At 40.3% G+C, this 25,637-nt stretch overlaps 1 protein-coding gene across 4 annotated transcripts in view; it reads right to left on the bottom strand.

The window, feature by feature from the left end:
- Positions 1-25,637, bottom strand: part of lrriq1 (leucine-rich repeats and IQ motif containing 1) — a 153,660-nt gene that overhangs the window by 42,293 nt on the left and 85,730 nt on the right. For 3 of the 4 annotated variants that reach the window (XM_078417361.1, XM_078417360.1, XM_078417358.1), the window contains 6 exons: positions 22,272-22,500; positions 12,652-12,768; positions 8,313-8,399; positions 5,698-5,831; positions 4,321-4,407; positions 3,754-3,842 (listed from right to left, as the gene is read on the bottom strand). In XM_078417361.1, the coding sequence (XP_078273487.1) occupies positions 3,754-3,842; positions 4,321-4,407; positions 5,698-5,831; positions 8,313-8,399; positions 12,652-12,768; positions 22,272-22,500 (743 nt within the window). The remainder of the gene's footprint in view (positions 1-3,753; positions 3,843-4,320; positions 4,408-5,697; positions 5,832-8,312; positions 8,400-12,651; positions 12,769-22,271; positions 22,501-25,637) is intronic. The other variant, XM_078417359.1, reaches the window with a different exon arrangement.

The following is a 25,637-nucleotide window of genomic DNA, read 5'->3' on the forward strand; positions in this document are numbered from 1 at the left end:
AAGCAGACTGTTTTGCTTTCATTGGTTTTGGTTCAGCACTTATCCAAACAAAGAGATGATGGACAAGCCTTAGGGAAACAGATTAGTCACTTGCTGCAGGTTACCCAGACTCTAACCTGCTCCTTTACTCATTGGCATTCATGTATTCAATGGTAGTTTTAAAATCTCAATATCTCTCGTCAACCAGGGTTCCCTAAAATTATCAGCCGTGCCATTTGTCCTAACAGGAACATGCTGTCCTTGAATTCTTGCTATCCCGCAAACCAGAATTTCCTTTATCTGCAACCAGTCTCATGCATTTGACCTTAGCAAGTTCTGCATAATGTGTGCAAAATTGTCCTTGCCCCAATTTAGGGCCTTAATTTGTGGAACAGTCCTACCGTACTCAATAACTATCTTAAACCTAATAAGATAACTAATGACAATTATGGTCAAAGACCTCAACCAATGATACTGCAGTCACTTGTCCTGCCCCATTCCACTTCTCCACTTGTGGTCACAATCCACTTGAAACAAGCAACTGTCGCATTTTAATATAAATTTGGGTCCATTGAAGTAATGGTGTATTTCACCATTTCCTGACAAAGAAATGCAGCGTGATATCATGCAAGTAAAACAAATGTTCATGACAATGTGCATTGCCATGCAAAGAAGACAATGACAGGAATCGAGTTTACTACTACTTTGTTTAATTTCTCTTATTATTTATTTCACTCTCATGAGTGGAATGCAAGATGTTTAACTTTGTGCTTAACTCATACACCTTTAACTGAGGTGCATGAGAGAAAGATCATATAGGCTGGTTTATATTTTATTATCAATGGTGTATGAGGAATTAGAATTCAGTGATGTGGGAAAGAGGGAAAATGGAGTTAAGCAAAACTGGATCTGCAGCGGCAGGCGGAGACTGCAACGACTGCTGTGATTTTTAAGAGAAGAATAAAGGGCCTGTCCCAGTTCCGTGATTTTTAAGGCGACTGCCGGCGTCGTAGCAGATCGCCAAAATTTTCTTTTACCCTACGACAATGACCACGACAATACCGAGTCAGGTCGATACAAGTTACTTTTTTTGTGAAACTAGCACCTGGCTAAGAGATTACACTGTCTTCGGAAACATCGCGAAATTCCCACGCTTACCTGACCGTCAAACTGTTGCCTCCAATCTACCTGTCAAATGTCCCGACGGTAAATAAATTGGTTAAACAAAACTATCTTTTGGTATCTTCAAATGCCTTTTCTTAATTTAATATTACGTGCTTCTAAATGCATCTGCGACAACCTATCAAACCTGGGGACAGCATGCGACAGCGCCCGCAATAAGCTACGATACCTGGCGACAAGCCAGCTGTCGCCGAGCAATTTATATCTGGAAAATCATTCTGCGACGCGCCGAGATCCGCTACGATTCATTGAAGACTCCTCACGATCATGCCCGCGACACCCCGGCGAATGTTCGGCGACAGCCTAGTTGCTGGCAGTCGCCTTAAAATCGCCGAAGTGGGACAGGCCCTGAAGCTATTCCACCAGCAAACGGGGAAGTTGAAGAAAATTGAAGGGAAAATGCTCAATATTGGGATAATATTACAGAGAGAAAAGGAATGAGGGATTGGATAATTTTCCTGCTGCTTATTGAAACTTTGTTTTGCCATGCAATCAGACTGCTTCCTTTATTGGCAGATTTAATGACAGTCATATCACATTTGCAACTTAGAAGAGAGTAAAATTCAAGTTCTGATGAGGTAAACAGGTATCACTATCCTTCATGAAAAGAACCAAAATTATTGGCTAGGGAATTGACTACTCGAAGGATTAAGATGGCTGACAGCAGAAGGTGGAGGAAAAATACCTCTTGATCCACCAAGAAAGCAAATACCCATTAAGATCAGAAAAAATAAAATATCATGCCACAGGCTACCATTGCCATGATGCCTGTAATTGCAAGTACCTTCCTTTGCAACAACTTCACCTGATGTTGTGACAAATGCTGCCAGCCTGGTGAGAACAACTGTGCAATGTTCATGAGAATGCAATGTTCATGAGAATGCAATGTTCATGAGTGTGTTGCAAAGTATCTCAATAATGTGCCTAAAATGGTTGAACAGGAACTTTGTAGGAACTTTGGGATGAATGCATGAGTATTAAGTATTGGAATGTGTTTGAGAGTGTTGTGGAGCAGAGTGGTGTTTAGGGATTTAAATTTACATTGTTGTCAAATAACTAACGGACGAGTGTTACCTGGACCATTGAGTGTGCCGTGACGGACTTGGGAGGTAGGATTTCTTGATGTATTCAATGGACTTGATGATGTGAATGAAATCATTAACAGATCCTTTGGATCTTATTCTTTGCTTGAAATCTCAGCAATCCTGGGTCCAAAGGTGTGGAGGCACACTTGTACTCTGACGTCAGATAATTAAGTCAGATTATTAGGGTATATTACCATCACTCCCAAACAACTGGAGTGGCTTCCAGCTATGGCTGCAAGTATTGCACCTGCCTTTTAAAAGGTACAGGCATAACTTTAATCAGTACCAGTTATAGTGAGTTGCTGCTAAACACTCCTAAATATGCAGTCTGTGATTTTACACAAATGCAACATCTTTAATCAGTAATTACTCCGTGATGTCTTTATATGAATTTCAGATGTGTGTGGCTCCAGGTTAATCGGAATCAAGCTTCTCATACATTACTTTTCTAACACTTGTTTACCAAATCAAATGTCTCGGCTCAGAACTCTTATTAATGCAGACAGAACAAGATGGTCTGGAAAAGATGAGATAGATTGGCACAGAATGCACATGATAAAACTTTCAAAGCGCCATTGCATTAATTTTAGAAGAGCAAGTGATGTTATGAAGATTATGTATCTGCATATTGTCCTTTGTCACTTTTATCCAGTAGTGGTGTGGGGAAATGCCAGCATTATCCTCTTCATGGATCAACTCATCTATGACCTTTGTACCTGTGTTTGCAGCACATATGAATTGCAATCAGGTGCACTATGTTGAATCCAGAGAGGCAGACTCATTTTACAGTTGGGCCCATTGGGTTCATGGAGCATGATCCCATTCAATTAATGGAAATCAATGTATTAGTGATATAACAATTTCCTTTAATTTTACCATAATTTTTTTACTTAATTTCATGTTCAATATGGCACTTTAAAGGAAATTTGCTATTAATTTTTTTTATTTAAGTCTATTTGAACCGTCGTTAAATGTCCTTGACTATTAGAGGCATTTGGAAAATTGTTCAGAAGCTATTGACAGCAGCAAGCTGTGAAAAGCTGATTGAGACAGAGGCTGTCTTCACTGCCGAGTTACCACTCTGGGACATTCTGCTTCAATGGGCGGCCATACAGTAAGGGCTCCTATTGAAGGCTGCCATAGGGCTGCAAACTTATATCCACGGGAAACCCATGGGGCTGGTGGGGGGAGGCGGGAAAGGTGGCAGTTGGTGGCGAGTGTGGGCAGCCGGTCAGACTGGGCACAATGCCAGTCATTAATTTTACATTCATCCATAAAAAAAATTACAATCGCACGATTAAAGCAAAGCTAATCAAACACAAATTTCTGCACAGAATAACTCAAAACAATAAACTTCCTTACATATGACTTAAGGCTCTTGTACTCCAGGTAAATGAAAGAGTGAACAATTTTGTCAAGAACGAGTACATGAACTGAACACAACTCTTTGCCCTCCAGAATGCCTTGCTGGATGGCTGTCAAGTTGCAGAGGGAAATGTAAACATACCCTGCAATTTTCTCGCCTCTGCTTTCTTGGACTTCATTTTTTGTGCTCGTTTCAGCATTAGCTGTGCAGTGTGAACATTCTTAAAGCCCCTATCGGTAACAACAACAAGAAGCAAACAGTTTAAGATAATCTGTGTCAAATAAACAGATGCCTTGAAAGACATTATGAAAAAATCATACCAAAACCGTAAGGAAGTCAAATGACAACATCAACAACATTAAAAAATTACAAAAAAGCATGCAATAAAAAGCTGCTTTTAGAAATTACGAAAAAACAATGGTATTTTTCTACGTTTCCTACACTACTAAGGTATAGTACTCAGAAGTGTAAAACATAAGAAATATTTTGTCATCAAATATTATTTTTAAAAACGACTCAGAACCTTTAAGTAACTGAACAAATATATATTTTAATTGATGGAGTAATAAAAAAACAAATTGGGAGTTTTGATGAGATTATTTTATGGACAAATATGTTATACCATTCCATGTTTCATTTATTCTATTCAATTCTATTAATATACATTCTATTCTACTCTCTTAATCAAACATCATAAATTGGGCTTACCATTCCAAAGAGATTTTTTCTTCTTTCTCAGACATGAAGCTTTGTTTACCACAAGATATAGTTTCAGAGAATGCTGACACTGTTCTGCTATGTGAACAAACAACAATCAAAGACCTTTCCATTTTTGGGTCTCTAAATGACCCGAAATGCTCAACAGACACATACATTAAATAAGTTTCAATTAGAAACAAAGGGGGGGAGAGGGGGGAGGGGAAGGGAGGGGGGGAGAGGGGGGAGGGGAAGGGCAGGAGGGGGAGGGAGTGGGAGGGAGTGGGAGTTGGACGGAGTGGGAGGGGGAGGGAGTGGGAGGGGGAAGGAGTGGGAGTTGAGTGGGAGTTGAGTGGGAGTGGGAGGGGGAGGGAGGGGGTGGGAGTGGGAGGGAGAGGGAGGGGAGGGAGAGGAAGGGGAGGGAGAGGGAGGGGGAGAGGGAGGGGGGGAAGGGGGTGTGGGGGGAGGGGAGGGGGTAGGAGGGGGAGGGGAGGGGCAATTTTGATCAGCCCGAAAGATATGTGCAACTAACAAGGCAACCTTTTCAATTTAATTTAGTTTAGTTTAGAGATACAGTGCGGAAACAGGCCCTTCGGCCCATCGGGTCCATGCCGACCAACAATCCCAGCACACTTACACTATCCTACACACACTAGGGACAATTTTTACATTTACCAAGCCAATTAACCTAGAAACCTTTACATCTTTGGAGTGTGGGACGAAACCGAAGATCTCGGAGAAAACCCACGTGGGCACGGGGAGAACGTTCAAACTCCGTACAGACAGCACCCGTAGTCAGGATCGAACCTGGGTCTCAGGCGCTGCAAGCGCTGTAAGGCAACAGGTCTACCGCTGCAACACCGTACCGCCCTAATGTAGCTCACCTGATTACAGCCAATCAGTGTTAGCTCACTTAAAACCTTATCAAGTGCTAAGGAAGGTGGAATTTGTGGTCATACGTGATGGGCAAAGGGAGGGAGAAGGTGTCTTAGTGATCGATTGCCTTCACGATTAATGACTGAGTTTTGACATTTATCCGCAATAAGTCAAAATTAAATAAATGCCATTGTGAAAATCGCAGAAAATACACAAAAGTATTATTTATCATCATGAGCAGCTTGATTCAATTATTCAATGTTGCACTGCATGTTTGTTGTTATTTTCTGTCAAACGTCTATCGTACATTTAAGCAGTCACCTACAAAGCATGTAGATACAATCTACATGGACTTGATTTTGTTACTGCCTCATGTATCTATTACCATGATGAAGATAAGCAAATAATTTATTATATGCTTTGGGTTTCCAGTATGTCCACTTGACAGACGAATATTAACACATGTTGTAACTTTACAAATAAACCTCATAGTGAGATATTGTCAGTTTCTACCTGGACGAATGCAGTTGAAGAGATGAAGAGGATGGATATTGATATTTTTGAACAGAATCGATATCATCTCCTTGCCATGCCAGTTGAGGTTGCCTTGATAAGGCAAATGAATCCGGAGCATAATGAGGAAGAGCCTGGAAGATACAGAAACAACAACTTGATCATAAAAAATAATAATGCACTGACCTGCGTGGGTTTTCTCCGAGATCTTCGGTTTCCTCCCACACTCCAAAGACGTACAGGTATGTAGGTTAATTGGCTGGGTAAATGTAAAAATTGTCCCTAGTGGGTGTAGGATAGTGTTAATGTAAGGGGATCGTTGGGCGGCACGGACTTGGTGGGCCGAAAAGGCCTGTTTCCGGCTGTATATATATGATATGATATGATATGCACTGTAAAGTCATTCTTCGACAAAATCATTTAAAAAGTGTTTTTTTAACCTGATTTGTTAGTAATAAACAGGTTCAAAGAAGCAGGGGGAGGAAAGTAGAGTGAAGATGATAGAGTAGAAGGCAGAGTAAAATGGTTCTTTTCATCCATATTATTGGATACGATTGCAGATGACTAGGACATCATTTATTGTCCTTCTCCAATTGCCCTCGAGAAAGTGGTGGTGAGCTACATTCTTGAACTATTGCAGTCAGTTCCACAGTACCCTCCAGGATCTCTGAAATTTAGATCCTGCAAGGTGATATATTTCCAGGTAAGGATGATGTGTGATTTGATGGGGACCTAGTGATGGTGTTCCATGCTCCTGCTGTCCTTCTCTTTCTTGATGACAGAAATGATAAACAAGATGAAAGTGAATGGTGATGGATGGGTCAATAAATCAACCAGCTTTAAGGAGGTGTCAATGGGATACACTGAATTATTATTTGAAATTATTAAAGGAAAATGTTGAAGATGCTCAAAACCTGAAATAGAAAGTACTTGGAATGCTTATTATATGAAAATGTTGAACTCCATGTTAAGTCCTAAAGGATATAATGTGTCTAGTTGGAAGATGAGGTACTATTTTATAAGCATATATTAAACTTCATTGGGATAATAAAGGTAGTCAAGGGTATAGATTAGATTGAGAGCGAGACATGGCATTAAATAGAGTTGACTCTAAGCTCAAGGGTGCCATTTGTAGAGTGCAGTATTACATTAATCAGGTATTAAGTTGAAAATAAGTAGTTCCACCATTTTCTGTTTTCATTTCAAATTTACAGTATCAACACAATTTTCTTTTGGTTATGATTCTACATCTCTCAATTACACCTCCTCGACATCAATCCTCCCTTTCTGTCATTGTTCCAATGATCTGGCTTTGCCTTGTAGGAGATTCCCTTTTTATCACTTCAACTCTCATTTTGTCCACCCTAACTCGAATCCTCATATTGTTCTTTCTTTTCCTCCCCAATTCTCTGTGTCTTAAAAAGTTGTTTTCTTAGTTCTGATGAAAAATCATAGGCCTAAAATGTTTTCATTGGTCTACTCTCTGTAGATATTTCTCAATTTACAATTTCCTTCATGTTTATTGTTGATTCAGGTTTCTGGCAACCACAGTAATATGCTTCTACATTTATATTTGTTTTTCCAAAATATAACACATTTTGGTTAATTTTGGAACACTATTAGGAGCATGTTTATAAACACTTTCAGATCAAATAAAGTGCTGGAGTGTTCTTTTAATTCATGTTGGCATTCCCAGCACGTTTAGCATTTATTACTAATTTCTAATTGTGCTCAGGGAAGAGGTAGTGAACCGTTTTATTCACAAAATGCTGGAGTAACTCAGCAGGTCAGGCAGCATCTCGGGTAGTGAACCGTCTTCTTGAATTGTTTCAGTCCTTCTGCTGAAGAAGCTTCCACTTTGTTGTTAGGTTTGGAGTTCCATGATTTAGACTCAATAACAATGAAGGAATGGCAATATATTTACATGTCAAAATGGCTTGTGAACAGGAGCAAACCTTTAAATAAAAGTATCTCCATGTAGCTGCAGTCTTTATATCAGTTAAGGCATTAGGTATGGGAAATGCTGTGGGACTAGCCTAGAGAGGTAATTGCCATTGATTTTACGGGTGGCACAGTGCAGCCACAATGCACTGATGATGAAGGGAATGAATGTTTAGAGTGCCTGGGTGCTAATAAGGTGGACTGCTTTGTCCTGAATGATGGCCAGCTTCTTGGGCGCTATTGGTGTTTCATTCATCCAACTAGATGGTAGAAATACTGTTTAATATGAGTCTGTGCTACAGTGTTTCCATCTTAAGAACAACTCTTCAAATTGTCCTCGAGTGCAATCTGAGACGTTACTTCTATCATTGCTTGCTAATCAAAACACATTTTTAATTCATTGTGCTCTAATTCTGTGCCAAATGTACAGCTGTCGTGCATCACTTGAAACCCATTGCCCAGTAGAGGACTAAAAAACAAATAATAAAGCAATTCATTTAAGCCTTTGGAAGCCATAAGATAAATTCCATGTGTTGCTGTTGATGGATGTCAGCACATTCTAAAGAACTTGCTTTTTATGCTTTTATATTTCTTGATTCATGCCCCAATGCCACATTTAATCAAGGACCAGTTAAAACACCAATGGAAATAGTTTCCATGAAGCAGTACATTACCTTTGGTTGCAGGTCAGAATTTGTGAGTGGGAGAGTTTGGGAAGAAATCTGACGTTCTAGTCCTGTCCAATCTTCGTCCAAGGTGGCCTGCAGGAAGTAGCAGATTGCATTTAGAAATATTTCAGTGAAGTAATGAAAAGAACAAATCAATTGGTTATTGAGGTCTGAAGAATGGTCCTGATCCAAATCATTGCCTATCCAAAGGCTTGGATAGAGTGGATGTGGAGAGGATGTTTCCACTAGTGGGAGAGTCTAGGACTAGAGGTCATAGCCGCAGTATTAAAGGATGTTCCTTTATTTTAGTTTCGTTGATTGTCATGTGCACCAAGGTACAGTGAAAAGCTTTTCGTTAGGAAGGAGATGAGGAGAAATTTCTTTAGTCAGAGGGTGGTGAATCTATGGAATTCTTTGCCACATAAGGCTGTGGAGGCCAAGTCAATTGATAATTTAAAGTCAGAGATGGCTAGATTCTTAATTAGTATGGGTGTCAGGGGTTATGGGGAGAAGGCAGAAGTATGGGGTTAGGAGGGAGGGACACATCAGCCATGATTGAATGGCGGAGTAAACCCGATGGGCTGAATGGCCTAATTCTGCTCCTTTCACTTATGACCTCTCCATTCTCTCCACAGATGCAGGCTGACCTGCTGAATTACGCCAACACTTTGTGTTTTGATTATAAAATAGGCCTGTTCACAAGGCAATCAATAAATCTTTTTCTCAGCATTCCAGTGTTAATTTGGCCGAGATGATTTTGTCTTTAAATCAAACGTCTTTATAATAAAACTTTTGGCATTAGTAGAGCAAGTATCCTTCAAAATGCTTTGGGTCTTGCATATCTTTGTGCCAAAAATAATAATGCTATATTCAGGTTCTTTAATGTTTTTCTCCTGAAATAATTTTATTTTCAAGTGTAATTTATCGTATTTTTCCAGAACAACATTAATTGGCTTCATTTGGCTCAAAATTATGGTAATAATACTTCATAATTCAGTTTATTCAATTGGTGTTAGCTATTACATCAATTCACTTGCATTTTTCTTTTTTTAGTTTAGTTTAGTTTAGAGATACAGCGCGGAAACAGGCACTTCGGCCCACCGAGTCCGTACCGACCAGTGATCCCTGCACATTAACACTATCCTACACACACTGGGGACAACTTACACATACACCAGGCCAATTAACCTACATACCTGCACATCTTTGGAGTGTGGGAGGAAACCGAAGATCTCGGAGAAAACCCACGCAGTCACGGAGAGAACGGAAAAACTCCGTACAAACAGCACCCATGTCCTGTCAGTTAACGTCCATATGGCTATTGTAATGTACTTGCCAAAGTGTCCATTTATGATTTAGATTTTTAAAAAAGATTTAGACATACAGCGCAGAAACAGGCCCTTCGGCCCACCGGGTCCGCGCCGCCCAACGATCCCCACACACTAACACTACCCTACACCCACTAGGGACAATTTTTACATTTGCCCAGCCAATTAACCTACAAACCTGTACGTCTTTGGAGTGTGGGAGGAAACCGAAAATCTCGGAGAAAAGCCACACAGGTCACGGGAGAACGTACAAACTCCATACAGACGACGCCCATAGTCAGGATCGAACCTGAGTCTCCAATGCTGCATTCACTGTAAGGCAGCAACTCTACCGCTGCGCCACCATGCCGCATTTTATAAAACATATGAACATTTGAACATTTATAAAACATAAGAAATTAAAATGGGACATTCCTTTTCCAAAAATCCCCAGAGCTCCTTAAATGAAGATTCCTAACTAAAAAAAACTGAAGTGGAATATTTCATCTCTGCAAAATTTTATTCAATTATGAATATTAACCACCAGTGTGCGTTAACATGACTTCCAGTAGACCAACTATTTTCATGGGCACTATGTGATCTAAAGCTGTGGTGGTTTTATATAAACATTTTATTGGGTTGCATTTCTTTGATTTGATATTTTATGCCATGTAATCTAATTATTTCTTAATAGAAAATATGTTTAAAATTAGAAACATTAGGTTTGAGTTGCTGAACCAGGAATAAGGCATAGACAGCTATCACTTCAATGTTAAAAAAATAAACAAAATGGTCGAGTAACTCGTCGGGACAGGCAGCATATCTGGAGAACGTGGGGAGTTGATGTTTCGGGTCGGGACCCCTTACCTATCCATGTCCTCCAGAGATGTTGCTTGCCCTACTGAGCTATTCCAGAACATAGTGTCGTTTTTTTTGTAAACCAGCATCTTGTTCGTTTTCCAAATCAATATTCAACTATTTCACAGGCAGCTTTTGATATAACCTGCCCAAATGCCAAACAATGTCTCGCCATTCTAATTAAACCAAACTAAACCAAACTAAATTTAGAATCTAGATGGCTTTGGGCAGTAAGTTGCCATTAATGCACCGGAGCAAAAATTGAGTCCATGCTTAACTCAACCCAAATCTCAACTCACCACATTGGTCAGTGGTGGTTATGGGCAACTTTCTGCTGGCCCACACTCTTGTGTGTATGACCGTTAATGAATTCTAGATGACAGTTTGAAGATAGTAACAGCCAAATTAATGATTGCTTTGTGATTTGGATAACTTTTGACCTCAGCCAGGGGCACTCATTATCTCAAGCACAACTGCTACTACTGCTTTGCCCAATGCTACATGAATCTGTTAATAGTGTTGAACATAATGGAAGCACATTAAAATCTAAACACTTCAAATGAAAGTTGTCAGTGTTGTTGGGGAATGTTAGATATTGACCTAGAATGAGTGTATTGAAAAGCAAGAAAAAATACTTTGGGTTAGGGTAATTCGACCAAGAAATTCAATTTCATAGTGCGGCTTATTTCCAGCTTTGCACGTCACATTGAATGAATCATTTTGCAGCCTATTTATACTTTCCTTTCTAAATATAAGCAAACAAACAACATTATTTCTAAAATGCCTTTAGGAGAAATCATACTTCCACTACCAAAGCGATAACCCTCATTTCAGTTCTCATGTCCAATGGGCATTGCTAGACGTTAATCACTGCTCTGACACAAAAAACAACATGCACCAATAATGGAACTTGTGCCTCATTCATATTCATGGCATTTTTCATTTAAAAGGGGCCCTTGGGTGGGTCCCAGCCCACCCTAAATAACCAAATTTAGTTTAGTAATTTAGTTTAGAGATGCAGCGCAGAAACAGACCCACCGAGTCTGCACCAAGCAGCAATCACCCCATACACTGGCAGTATCCTATACACGAGGGACAACTTACAATTTATAGAGCCAATTAACCTACAAACCTGTACGTCTTTGAAGTGTGGGAGGAAAGCAGAGCACCCAGAGAAAACCCACGCGGTCACAGAGAACGTACAAACTCTGTACAGACATCACCCATAATCAGGATCGAACCTGGGTCTTTGGCGCTGTGAGGCTGTAACTCTACCGCTGCACCACTGTACCTCCCACAATCTAGGTACTTTTCAAATTAAGAACCTATACATTCAAAAGTCTCAGAACATCAGTTTACGTTTTTGTACTAAGATCACTGGAGTGGAACTTTGGTTTAGTTTCGTGATACTACAGGGAAACAGGCTCTTTGGCCCACTGAGCCCACGCCGACCATTGATCGTTCACACTAGTTCTGTGTTATCTAATTTTCTCCTCCATTCCTTACACACTGGGGACAATTTACAGAGAACAATTAACCTACAAACTCTAATTTCTTTGGGATGTGGGAAGAAAACGGAGCATCCGGACATAGGGAGAATATGCAAACTCCACACAGATGGAACATATAACTCCGAAGTCAGGATTGAACCTGGGTCTCTGGTGCAGTGAGGCAGCAGCTTTATCCCACTGCACCACCCTAACCCAGGTTATTTTTTTCTAGGTTTTCCACACAATCCTTCTAAGTTAATACCACTGCTTTCCAACAACACCCCCAGACCTGCCCTCTTGATCTAGGCCCCATTCTCTATCTTATTTTCTTACCCAAACCGAGCCTCCATGCTTTCATGGAACCTCCCCACCAAAACTCTGATTTCCAGATTCAAATGCCCTCTCTCTTGCAACAAACACTGCAATGGGGCTCACTGTCCATCCACTCTCCTGCTAAGACTCTTGATTATTACTTCACTCTCCCTTGCATACACCCTCATTTGTATTTCCTGCCTTTCCAATTCCTATGAAACCCCAGGCTTAGTCTCAGTCTGACTTGCTTGGGCCCCTAGGACTTACTGAAGTTTGCAGCCACCACTTTGAGGCCCACAATCCAACCAGAGACAACATAACCATTTCACAACTCTTAACATGATAAACTTTGGGGAACGTGCTTTGATATTTACTTACCTCATCAAATACAAATTCATTCAGATTAACTTCCTCAAAGACATCGTCTTCCTCAGCATGAACCGCTGCTAAAGCACGAGACAACTTCTTCCTTAAGAGGCAACCTCGCCAATGTGCCTAAATAAATCAACAATAAATTCATTTTGCATAAAAATTAGTGCTAAAAGCCAAATAATCAGAAGGTATTAAGAGCTGAATGTTGAAGTTTAGTTTAGTTTAGTTTAGAGATACACCACGGAAACAGGCCCTTCGGCCCATCAGGTCCACGCCGATCAGCGATCCCCGCATATTAACATTATCCTACACATACTAGGAATAATTTTTACATTTACCAAGCTAATTTACCTACATACCTGTACGTCTTTTGAGTTTAGGAAATACTGTAATACAAAAGGTAATACTGCATGTGCTGGTAATCTGAAATTAAAACAGAAAATCCTAGACTAGCTTTACCAGGGCACATAACAGGAAAAGTGTGTGGAGACAGAAACAATTAATTTTTCAGGTTGATGGCATAGAAAGCACTAAAGATCAGAGTTGAACTCAGGTTGCTAGATATGTGAGGCAGCAGTACTACCCGCTGCACCTTAATGTGGCCAGAAATGTCGCCATATTTAATTGTAAATGACCTGTACCTAGGTTCAGACCATGAAACCGAAGATTTTAAAAGTTGCCCCCCTAATTGGAAATACTTCGGTTCACAGGTGATGTTTTGTTGTTCTATTGCTTGCTCAGTCTTTGGTACTGAATTCCAATTAAGCCAGGTTCAATGAAGAATTCCCTTCTCATACTTGGATCCAGTATGTCCAGAAGTTGTGAAAAATGCTAAAGTGACCAGAATATTGTACTCACTAAAAAAAACAATAACCTGTAAAAATGGAGATTCAAAGAAAGCCTAACACCTTATTTGCTGAATTAATTAATTTTGTTGTTTGAAAATGGTAACTGTAATGTATTTCCTAGAGATGTATTCCATAAATACACAGAAGGTTAAATCCCACATCAACACTTCTGCCAATAACTGAGCAGTTTAGTTTATATGGAAACAGTTGCTCGCAGTGTATTTGCCCTCAAATGTCTGGGTGCCTCTCCTGTATGTTTCTAGGGGAGATTGCCTTTAGAGAGTTGAGGTTGCCCAAACATGGCTACTTTTTTATTATTTCGTGTCATCACACAACTGTTTGCCAATAGCGAGCAAATTTTAGTGTCACATCGTTGGGCATAGCAGGAGCGTTCTCGTCGCGGTCCCTGTCAGATTCTACAAGTATCTGCGAATCCAGCTACCGCACCACACACGTTATCCATCATACCAACAACATGGCTGCTGGTAAGGCTGGACAGATATACAGAATCATGAGATAGGAAGCATTATCGGCTTAAAATAACTTGCACACTCCAAAGAAATTGATTAATTTTTCCAAATGTGAAATTGTTAATCAATTCTAACTTATTTATTGCAGTTTATTCTTGATGCACTGGAATGTTTACCTTTGAATTTGATACTTCAAAAAATAAATCTAAGTGCCTTGTTTAGTATTGTAGCCTCACATGTATTCGTGTCAAATTTTTCCCATTCAAATGTCTGGATTCCAAGTTCCAAAATGTATTTAGGTTTATTTTCCATTCTTCTAAATCAAATACTCTGGTATCCTTTATACCTGCTGACAGGGTTATTTGTTTTTAAATCCAAATAAAAAATGCAATCTAGTTTAGCGAATGACATAAAGACAGATAATAAAGCAAGTCAGAAAGACGATACGTCTGAAAAACTATAGAGGCCAGACATCATTTCATACACTGCCATCATGCACCAAACAGCAATCCAATGTGCTTAGTGCAGAGGTTTTGTGCTCGTGAGTGAACCTTTCCAGTTAAGTTCATTTCCTGTGCTATTATTGCTGTGAATCAAGTGTCATGACGGTTCCCCATTTCTAACCTTTCCTCATCATTTTACTTCTAAATTTGTTAACTCATGCTGGGGTATGGTTCTGCAGCCATTGTCAGCCCTGGGTAATCATCCATGCACTCATTCATCATGTGTTAGCCTAGACAGAATATGTTTGCAAACCATTATATGATCAAAAAGAATCAGAGAATGTAATCTCGTAGCACAAACAATATTGATACAAAGAGTTCATATCCCAACATGTGGGCCTCTCTTGGTGACTCATCATTTGATGTCAAGCTGGGAGCTCAAAGAGCATACAAGTGATCCAAATAAGGCACGGTTGCTACAAAATAGAGCAATAGTTCCTATGAGCTCAGACATGGATCTCTTTTCCCCACTTGGCAAAAGAGAGCACAGAACACTAGGAGCAGGCGGAGAACTAAAAATGGACCTTCATGGGTTTCACCCATGTTGCATCTGCAGAGAATGTGGCTTTGTGACAATAACAAAATATTCAAGTATATGACCATTGGACATGAGGAAAGTGATACCCAATAGCTACTTTGAAATAGAATTTAAAACCACACAGCGATGTTGCCTATAACTCCATATATTAACTTGCAATGAACGTAGACTTGAAAATGAACCTAACTGTTCTTTTGTCGACAATTCTAATTCATGTACTGAATCACATTGGTTTTGTCTCATGGTTCTGATTTGAATCGTGAGAGATCAACCTTTGAAAATGAGGTATGGTCCAGATTTCCATGCGATTGCAATAACTCATGGAAGTTTGAGATGTACTGATTGATACAGGGCCAGAACTGTCACACTTTGTCATGCTATTGGGATCCATGTCAGGCCAATAATAAAAAATAGACTGGGATCTTGCTGGGGAAAATCACCACTCGGATCCCACCTGCTGCAACATGCAAAACTCCTTAAATTTCAATGGAGATTGTGGTGCGCAGATTTAGGAAGCACCAGCGAACACGTGATTTTTAACTTATTTTGCTTGATTTTAATTATTTCTAAGCCTTTTTGTGTCTATTGTTCCTTTGTCATTATTTTTAAACTCGTTTATTTCAATTTCAATAGTTTTTCAACATCAAGGATTTTCAAAAATCTAAAATGACTGATAACTTTGCCAGAAGGAAAAACTCTCCCACAGCTTTGCTTTTGCCCAGTGGTGGTGCCCCATATCAAACCACTTACAGCCCAGCCTCCAGCCACACCACATCAATGGGCTCTTTGATGCACTTTGTGTTCCCCACATCCTGATTAAATAGGTGCTGCTCAACAATTCCAGGAATGAAGACTGTGTTAACATATTACAGTCCCAAGTTTTCAATCTGCCACAACCACTTCATCCATCATACGAGATATCGGGGGCTGACAATGAAGATTTTTCCTTAAGATCACATACTAAAGGTGCGCCATTATTGGATTCCTACCAACTGAGTACATCTTCAAGAGCAGAATGAGTAAAGGTTTTTGAGCTTTCACTTCATGGTTTATTTGTTGTAAACAAGCAAATGCATCTGAAGGTATCACAAAATGCTGGAGTAACTCAGTAAGTCAGGCAGCATCTAGGAGAGAGGGAATGGGTGACTTTTCGGTTCGAGACCCTTCTTCAGACTGATGTCAGGGGGGCGGGACATAGAAAGGATATAGGTGGAGACAGGAAGACAGTGGGAGAACTGGGAGGGGGGGGAGAGGGGAAAAAGAGAGAGACAGAGGAACTATCTAAAATTGGAGAAGTCAATGTTCATACCGTTGGGCTGCAAGCTGCCCAAGCGAAATACGAGGTGCTGTTCCTCCAATTTCCGGTGGGCCTCACTATGGCACTGGAGGAGGCCCATGACAGAAAAGTCAGACTGGGAGTGGGAGGGGGAGTTGAAGTGCTCAGCCACCGGGAAATCAGGTTGGTTAAGGCGGACTAAGCGAAGGTGTTGAGCAAAACAATCGCCGAGCCTGCGTTTGGTCTCGCCGATGTAGAGAAATTGACATCTAGAGCAGCGGATACAATAGATGAGGTTGGAGGAGGTGCAGGTGAACCTCTGTCTCACCTGGAAAGACTGTTTGGGTCCTTGGATGGAGTTGATGGGGGGAGGTAAAGGGACAGGTGTTGCATCTCTTGCGGTTGCAGGGGAAAGTGCCCGGGGAGGAGGTGGTTTGAGTAGGAAGGGACGAGTGGACCAGGGAGTTATGGAGGGAACTGTCTCTGCGGAATACAGAAAGGGGAGGGGATGGGAAGATGTGGCCAGCAGTGGGGTCCCGTTGGAGGTGACGGAAATGTTGGAGGATGATTTGTTGGATACGCTGGCTGATGGGGTGGAAGGTGAGGACAAGGGGCATTCTTATCTTGCAAAATTTGATATTTTGGTCATTGCAAAACTTAGAATAAAAAATAGCATTATTTTTCAGTTGCTGTAATGCCCAACAAATTCAAAATGGTTAATAATGATAATTATAAACTAATTTGGTTTCTACCTTAATTATTTTATTGACAGATCTTCACTGTCTTTTACGTAATCACAAGCATGTTTTGATTACCATCTACTTCTACTCCCTGCTTTTACTCTTCTCATCGTTTGAATGGCTGCAACATAACTGACCATCACATCCCACTAACAAATGGAATTGGTATGGAATCTATATGGCCATTTCAAAAGCCACATGTGGCAATTGTTAAAGTGAAATAAATGAAAATGTAAAATCTGCAGTCGATATCTATTGTTTGCACATTATTTCATTGAATAGAAATTATAGTTATTTCAGTTTGGCCTTGAGGGGATTTTTTTCTCATTCTTTTATTAATTAAAACCCCAAAAAATAAGTCCTATCCATGTCATCATCTCTACAATCATTGCACTGGTTGCCTTGAAAGTATGTACGAGTTAGCTGTGTGCCTTTGCTTCAAAGCCTGATGGACCTGCATTCAGCTTGAATGGATCAGGAATGCCATGCTGAGTAATTGATTAGGCATGAAGATCCTGAATGAAGATATTTTGGTGCACTTAATGATTTCACTGATTATAGTCTCAATATTTCCTGAGTCTAGTTGAAGATGATATTTGTAAATGTTGGCCAAGATCTGTCCAAAGTCATGCTGAGAAACCAGAGAATAAGAGATTCATTCTTTCATAGGTACCTTATGACTGATCAACATCTGCCACATAAGCAAGTAAGCATTTTGTTAAATTTACTCTCGCAATTTACACCGCAGAAAATATTTCCTTGGATGTGCAACTTTCAACGATGTACCCTATAGCTGATGGTAGCCTTCATGTAGTAAACCTTACTGATGGAATTTTTAATTTAGTTTCGTTTTTCCAGCGCGGGCCTAGCGCGTCCTGCCGACCAGCGACCCCCACACACTTACGCTATCTTACACACATTAGCGACAATTTGCAATCACACCAAGCCAATTAACCTACAAACCTGTACGTCTTTGGAGTGTGGGAGGAGACTGGAGATCCCGGAGAAAACCCACGCAGGTCACGGGGAGAAGGTACAAACTCCATACAGACAAGGAGCCTTAAGGGCCTGCCCCAGTTATGCGATTTTTAAGGCGACTGCCGGCCACTCTCAAAGTCTTAGCAGATCTCCGAAAAACGTAATTTTTTTTTACCCTACGACAATGTCTACAACAATGATCATGACAATGCCCACGACAAGCTACGACAACCTACCACCTAGGCGACCGCAAGCTGCCGATAACCGGCGACCCAGTCTTCGCGATCTAGGACGTCCACTACGACAGGGATTAAGACAAGCTACAACGTCAACCTGCACTTTCATGTTAAAGGATCACAATTCTCTGTGCTGTTCTTTCTTCCTCCCTGGCATGTAATCAGGAATAACACTCAGGATCAGCGTAGGGATCACATTTCTCAGGGGCTGTTCTCTCTTGCTCTCTTGAAGGCGTTTTGAGATGACAATCGGGATCCTTGGAAGGGTCGCAGTTCTCAATAGTTTCTCGTTCTTGCTCGCTGGTGCGGGATGGGGATTTACACTCAGGATCAGCGGACAGGTCACACTTCTCCCCACCAGATCTCTGCTTTTCCCTGGCGTAATATAGAGAGTAATAACACTCAGGATCAGAATCCGGATCGCAGTCCTCAGTGCCTTCTCTTGGCTGCTCTCTGGACCGAGTTTGCGAATTACAATCGGGATCGGTGCGTGAATCACAATTCTCAGTGGCTACTCTTTGTTGTTCCCTGGCCTGGTATCGGGAATAACACTCAGGATCAGTGTATGGGTCACAGTTTTCAGTGTCTTTTCTACATCGCTGTCTAGCTTCGTGCCGGGAATAACACTCGGGTCCGTGTATGGATCGCAGTTCTTTGAGTCTCTTCTTTGTTGTTCGCTAGGCTGGTATCGGGCGTTACACTCAGGATCAGTGTATGGATCGCAGTTCTCTGAGTCTCTTCTTTGTTGTTCCCTAGCCTGGTATCGGGCGTTGCACTGGGGATCCGTGTACAGGTCACAGTTCTCTAGGTCCACTCTGTGCCCTTCCCTGTCCCTGGATTGTGATCTGCATTCGGGATCAGTGCGTGGATCGCAGTTCTCCGGAGTCTCCTCTTTGTTCCTATCTAGCTCTGTAACGGGAATAACAGTCAGGGTCAGAATACGGATCACAGTTACCTGTGTCTCCTCTTCGTTGTTCCCAAGCCAGGTATCGGGAATAACACTCGCGGTCAGTGTACGGGTCACAGTTCTCTGTGGCCACTCTTTGTTCTTCCCTCGCCCTGGATTGTGATCTGCACTTGGGATCAGTGCATGGATTACAGTTCTCCGTGTCGCCTCTTTGTTGCAGCCTGGCCTGGTATCGGGCGTTACACTCTGGATCTGTGTATGGATCGCAGTTCTCCGAGTCTCTTTGTTGTTCCCTAGCCTGGTATCGGGTGTACACTCCGAACTAGGCAGCGTACCATGGCAGAATGACATTATCTGAAGACCAGCAGCAAACAGCCCACTCCATAAGCAGAGGTCCACCACTCCAGGAAGAGAGCCCCCAAAAGACCACAACCCAAGCCCCTTTTCAGTGCCCCCTACACCCTCCCAAAGGAGTTTATTTTTCGATGTAATGCATTGGTTGTGTTGGTTTTGTTTCAATGATCAAAAGAAATTAAAAGAGTTCGCCTTTAAATGTAGTGAATTGTTTGTCTTTGTGTTAGTTTTAAATGATAAGAGTTTGCCTTTCAATGTAGTGAAATGCTTGTGTATGTGTTTGTTTCATTGATAGAAATAAATCAAAAGAGTTTGCCTTTCAATGCATTGCAATGGTTGTGTTTGTTTTGTTTCTCTGATTGAAGGAAATGATAAGAGTTCGCCTTTCAATGCAGTGAATTGCTTGTCTTTGTGATTGCTTCATTGATCTAAATAAATGAAAAGAGTTCTCATTTACATGCAGTGGCAGTGCCTGTGTCAGTGTTTATTTCATTGGTCAAAATGAATAAGACTAGAATCTTTGAATGAGATGCCATGATAAAGTACTTAGAAATGCAATAAATTCAGACTCCATTTTTAAAAAAATCACCAAAATCAACTTTATTCAAACAAACTATATTCCTATGAAAGATGGATAACCACATGCAAAAAATCTTTAAAAAAAAATAAACTTCAAATAATTACAAAATATACCTAAAAAGTGGTCTGGCCGGACCTTGCTGTCGGTATGGTCAGGTGTCCACCCCCCTTTGACAGCATCGCGGTCTCTGCCCCCATTCCACAGCTGGCTGTTGCAGCTGAACTTCTGTGGACGGGTTTTCACAGTTCCTGTCGCACCTTGTCGTCTCCTGATCCCGGTTGACGTTGGTAGTCGCCAATGAAATTCATCCGTCCTCAGTACCGACGACAACCTACCACACCTGGCGACAACCTGCGACAGTGCCCACGACAAGCTACGGTCAATGGCAACAAGCCAGCTGTCGCCGAAAAATTTAGAACAGGTTCGTTTTTCTGCGACGAGCCGAGATCTGCTACGGCTTATTGGAGACTACTCACGATCATGCGAACGTGATGGGGAGAACGTACAAACTCCGTACAGACAAGGACCCTTAGTCAAGATCAAACCCGGGTCTCTGGCACTCTAAGGCAGCAACTCTACTGCTGTGCCACCATGCTGCCCTAATTGCAATGGTAGGTTCTGTCACTTCCTTTTGTCACTGCCCCATGGTTTGTCATATTGCATGTGTACAATCCCTTAGGAGTAGAGTCCTCAATGAAACCTCCATGTGGCACTGCTTAAGGAGAGGACTACCTTTATTGCTATCTAACCATACGCTTGCTCCATGCCATTTTTTATCCCTGTGGCTGGTTTATCTTCTCCTGCTTCTGGCAAAGGCTGAGCCCTTGTAACAACGTTTTGTGCATCAATAACAGAAGAATGAAATCTTTCTGCAGTCAGAAACTCCCTAGTAAGCACGCAATGAGCCTTTTTGATGAAAATGTAAGGTTGCCAAATACCACTAACTAGAATAAATCTTTTCTCAAGGCCGTACATGAATTACATGCTTTGAGATGATAGCCATTGTGATTCATGTAGAGCTCTATGTCCGCAAGAGAATTGTGAACTATCACAAGTTAAGCCCACTGAAAGACACAAGAAAATAGGAGCAGCAGTAGATCAACAGGCTCATTACTCCCATCCACTATTCAATACTGGCATAGCTGATGTATGCTGGTCTCTTCGGTGCCAGTTCCCTATAACCTCAATTCCTCCATCTTTCAGGTATTTATCTATCTCCACCTTAAGCATTAACATGTCAATTGATCTGACCTCCACCACTATCCGGGGCAGAGAATTCCAGAGATTCGCCACCCTCTGAAAGAAGAATTTTCTACACACCTTAGTCGTAAATGACCAGACTTATCTTGTAACTTTGCCCAATATCACTATGTTTGTGTCAGCAGCCCCAAAATCTATAATGACATCAAAGGGTCCTGACCAGAAAAGTCACCTATCCATGTTTTCCAGAGATGTAGCCTGACCCACTGTTACTCCAGCAGTTTGTGTCTTGCTTTGTAAACCAACTTCTGTAATTCCTTGTTTCATGTAGGAAACACAAACAATAGAACATCTATGGTTAAGACAAACCATAATGGAAACTGCAGAGGCCCTTGCTAAAAACAAGGTCATTTTATTAAGCATGGAAGTTGTACCAAAGAACCAGAAGGTTACTATTGAAATACCTCTGTGGACTAAAGGAGAAATGAATGAATGAGAGATCACCAGAGCAGTTCGTCTAATACAATAGCAGGAAGCTTCCCTGAAAATATTGGTAAACACTCCCTCATGAAGAACTAAATGAAAGAGACTCACAAAGACATGAAAACCAGTCTCTATTTGTAAAGGGCAAATTACACCACTTGAACTTAACATATTTCCTTGAAAAAGAATAGAAGATTATTGGTAAGAAAATGAATATAATGTTAAGAACATAGTATTTGTTGGATGATAAAGAATCATGATTAATCTTGTTCACACTCCTGGCAGATGTATGATATAACGATAATGGTGTTATTCACAAATGATAGTCAGTATTCTATAATAGACCCAGTCAATGTCACAAGGAAAACCCAGTGCTGGAGTCCCAAAGTCACATTACTCTGTGTTTATCACACAATCTTAAATAAGCATGCATGAAATGTTTTCTCTGAATCATTAAACCCAAATGAAAGCACATTTGTTAAAGCAAGCAATGGAATGATGATTTTCTCTAACCTGGATGACAACGACTGCTCGTTCTCTACCCTCTTCACTGTCATCAAATAACTTCCATTCCTTAGGTGGGTTGCCGGCAGAGTGCCCGAAGGCAACTTTCTTTCTGTTGCAGTAATCCCTCCATGCATTCTGAATCACTGAAGCTGCATTATGAAATACCATGTATTCAAGAATATCTCTACGAATGATGTAACCTCGCCAGTGGGATTGCAAGACAGTAGCCGCGTAGCTGTCAATACAAAGGAAACATATTGTTAATCAGAGAAAATTGCAAATAAATAACTAAAAATAAAATATCACATGTTTTTTAGCTGCTAACTTATAAAGTGATTCCAAATATGCTTAGAGAAAATATGGACCAATTAGAAAAAATCTATCAGCCAACAATAGTATTTTTGTTTTACTAATACTATTTCAATTAGCAACTAACAAAGAAGTGTTTTCTTCCAACAACTTGTTTTATAAATAGCTTTTTGTTCCATCCGCATTATTAGCATCAGAGACCCCAAGTTACTATTTGTGACCTACTTTTTTTTCCACCAACATATCAATGACATCACTTGAAGGCATTTAACAGCAGAATGTTAACACTGATGCTAGTTTTATCCAACTTGAATGTGACTTTTAAAACTTAAACTTAAAAAAATTAAACCTTAAATTAAGCCTGAACTCACACTGTATTTTTACATCTGCTGTTTGGGTTTTGTCTGCTCATTTTAATTAACTGTATTGCTTTGTATGGTAATGTACTATGTTTTTAACTATTGGACATATTGTATTGTATTTCTTTTCTAGGATGCCTAACAACATCAGGCTAAGGGACTGTCGATAAAAACTAGCCTCTCGGCTAACTCGAGTACATTTACATTTGTTTAAATGTCAATTAATGTACATTGTCCCTTTTTCAAATAAATGATTAAAAAGAGATTCACAACTTACAACTTTTCCTATTAGTTCTCATCTTTCTGAACCCCTCCTTGAGTTGTCAATTTTTTTGCCTCATGTCCTTTACTGCATGAACCACAATACCGTATTAAACATAGAATAAAACAAAATCATAATTTCAGCCTCCACAAGACTAGTTCTATCTCCAAAGCACTTAAAACCTGGAGCTGGCTGTTCAAACCATTGCCTTCCTTACTGTTCCCAGCCTGACCCTATTATTCAACATTTTTTTCCATCACCTACATTCATCTCTATAACACTGACTTTACCCTTAGCAGGCAGTTGATAAAACCTTTATCCAAATGTTTTTGTCTGTCCAGCCTCGGTTATTCCAAGGCTTGTGTGATTGGCCTCATATCTTCCATTCTTGGTAAATCATTTCAGTGTCCTCCACCATGTTGCACCCCTGGCAACAATGTCTGATCCACATTACCCATTATTGATTTTTAGTGACAGGTGATGTTTTGGGCCAAGCTGGTAGAGAACATTATTCTCTGGGTGCTTTATGCAAGGCTCATTTTCCTGCATACTTCAGTGAATGAGTCAATGATGATCTGGCACTCAGCCTCTTAATGCGTACATGAACACCAACTGTTTGTATACTGTGGGTAAATGACAGGCTGAAGTGCTCATTTCTGGAATGGATCAGTGGAGAATGAACACTTTGCAATTCATCATGTAGATGAACTAGCAGGAAGTGTGTTGGAAGTGAGTTGCAATAGCGCAGAAAGAAAGATTGAGAAGAGAGTTGGAACAATGACACATCTTTGCATGACCTCAGTCTGCTCTGGGATTGGGTCTCTGGAGATCCGTTGTTTGGTATCAGGATTTGTGTGCCATTCTGCAGATCTAGACTTGAGACTAAATTGTCATCTTAATGGATTCTCCATGGACTCTCCCACCTAACTTAGTCAAAGTGTTTTGTAATATTGATGAAGACCACATAGAACAATTGATATTGATCCTTACTGATTGGAGTTGTCACACAGTGATGACCATATCCTTTGTACCACTGTTTTGCGAGAAGGCACACTGTATTCAGGGAGAAATACCTCAGCTGCTGAAAGATGGCAACTGAAAGGGATGTTTATTACAACTTTCCCACTAGTATCTACTATCAAATTTGTCTTCTTTCTTGGAGGAAATAAAATTGTCCATAGTCATAATTATAGTGCCTCTATGGTCTCTCAGTTATGTTCCTATTTTCGCCACGAGGGAGATGGGGCAGTGAATATGTGTCAGAATTTATTCCCCACCCCGTTTTAGGATTTAATTTTTCAGTATCTCCTCAAAGCAATGATAGCAACAGAAAAAAGAAAGCTCTTCTCAGAGGGTTTTACAGACAATGGCTAATGAGTCCCAATTATAAGAGCCACAGAACAACCAAAATTCTTGGACTGCTCTGACGCATGCAATAAATTGCTTCTGTGAAGAGCCCTTCAGTTTCTTCACCATAAAAATAGTAGGTTTAATGGGAATGATCAAGAAATCCAGCAGCTTACTAATCACATACACAAAAAGAGTTCTTGAATTGGGATCTCTATCCCAGGGAAAAAAAGGTTCTACAGGCATCAGAATGGCAAGGTCCTACAAAAATCTCATGACTTAAAGAACAAAATGTGGGTGGATCACAGAGGGTCTGACAACTCGCTGATAACCATAACATGCATGGATTCTTAACTATTATTAAAACCATCAGTTCAATCAAAAACGTGAAACAAGTTTTTTCTACCAGTCATTGCTACCATCATTAGTCTAGTTTTGCCATTCGATCTTCCAAAGACAAATCCTAAACAATGTTTCACTCCAAATTTGGCCTTATTTGGTTTTTTTACCTTTTACTCACCTGGTTTCTAAGACATAATTCCTTTCCTAAATTTATCCAACTCTGTCTCCTCCATTCCAATGTTCTTTTAAGATATTTTATGACTAATGTTTTAATCATACTACTTTTCCTTCAGCTGAATGTCAACTTTTGCCATATTACACTTTTGTAAAGTGCATTGGGAATGTTTTGTTACATTAAAGGATGGTGTATAAATCGAAAATGTGTTACTGAACTTCTGCTAAAATTCCTGAAATTTACATCAGATTACTGTAAATCTTCAAGGAGTAATATTGTTTGATATTCGAAGATAGGTGGCATAGCATTAACATAAATGTAAGTTAATTGTGATTATTTGGAATTTGTATCATCTAAATGTATACACCAATGCATTATTAGCTGTCGTGAGTCAATAAGAACTTATTTTCTCAATGATAAATGTATATTTTGAAAATTAGTGAATAAAATCATAGATTCAATAATGTATGCTAATAATGGAAGTATCTTAAAATAACAAAGGTTCTTAAAATCTTTTGTAAAAATGCCCCCTTGTGCCTATTCCACATTCAATCAGATCATGACTGAACTAATCTGCT

Source organism: Rhinoraja longicauda, chromosome 20 (genome assembly GCF_053455715.1).
Source record: "Rhinoraja longicauda isolate Sanriku21f chromosome 20, sRhiLon1.1, whole genome shotgun sequence".
Taxonomy (NCBI): domain Eukaryota; kingdom Metazoa; phylum Chordata; class Chondrichthyes; order Rajiformes; family Arhynchobatidae; genus Rhinoraja; species Rhinoraja longicauda.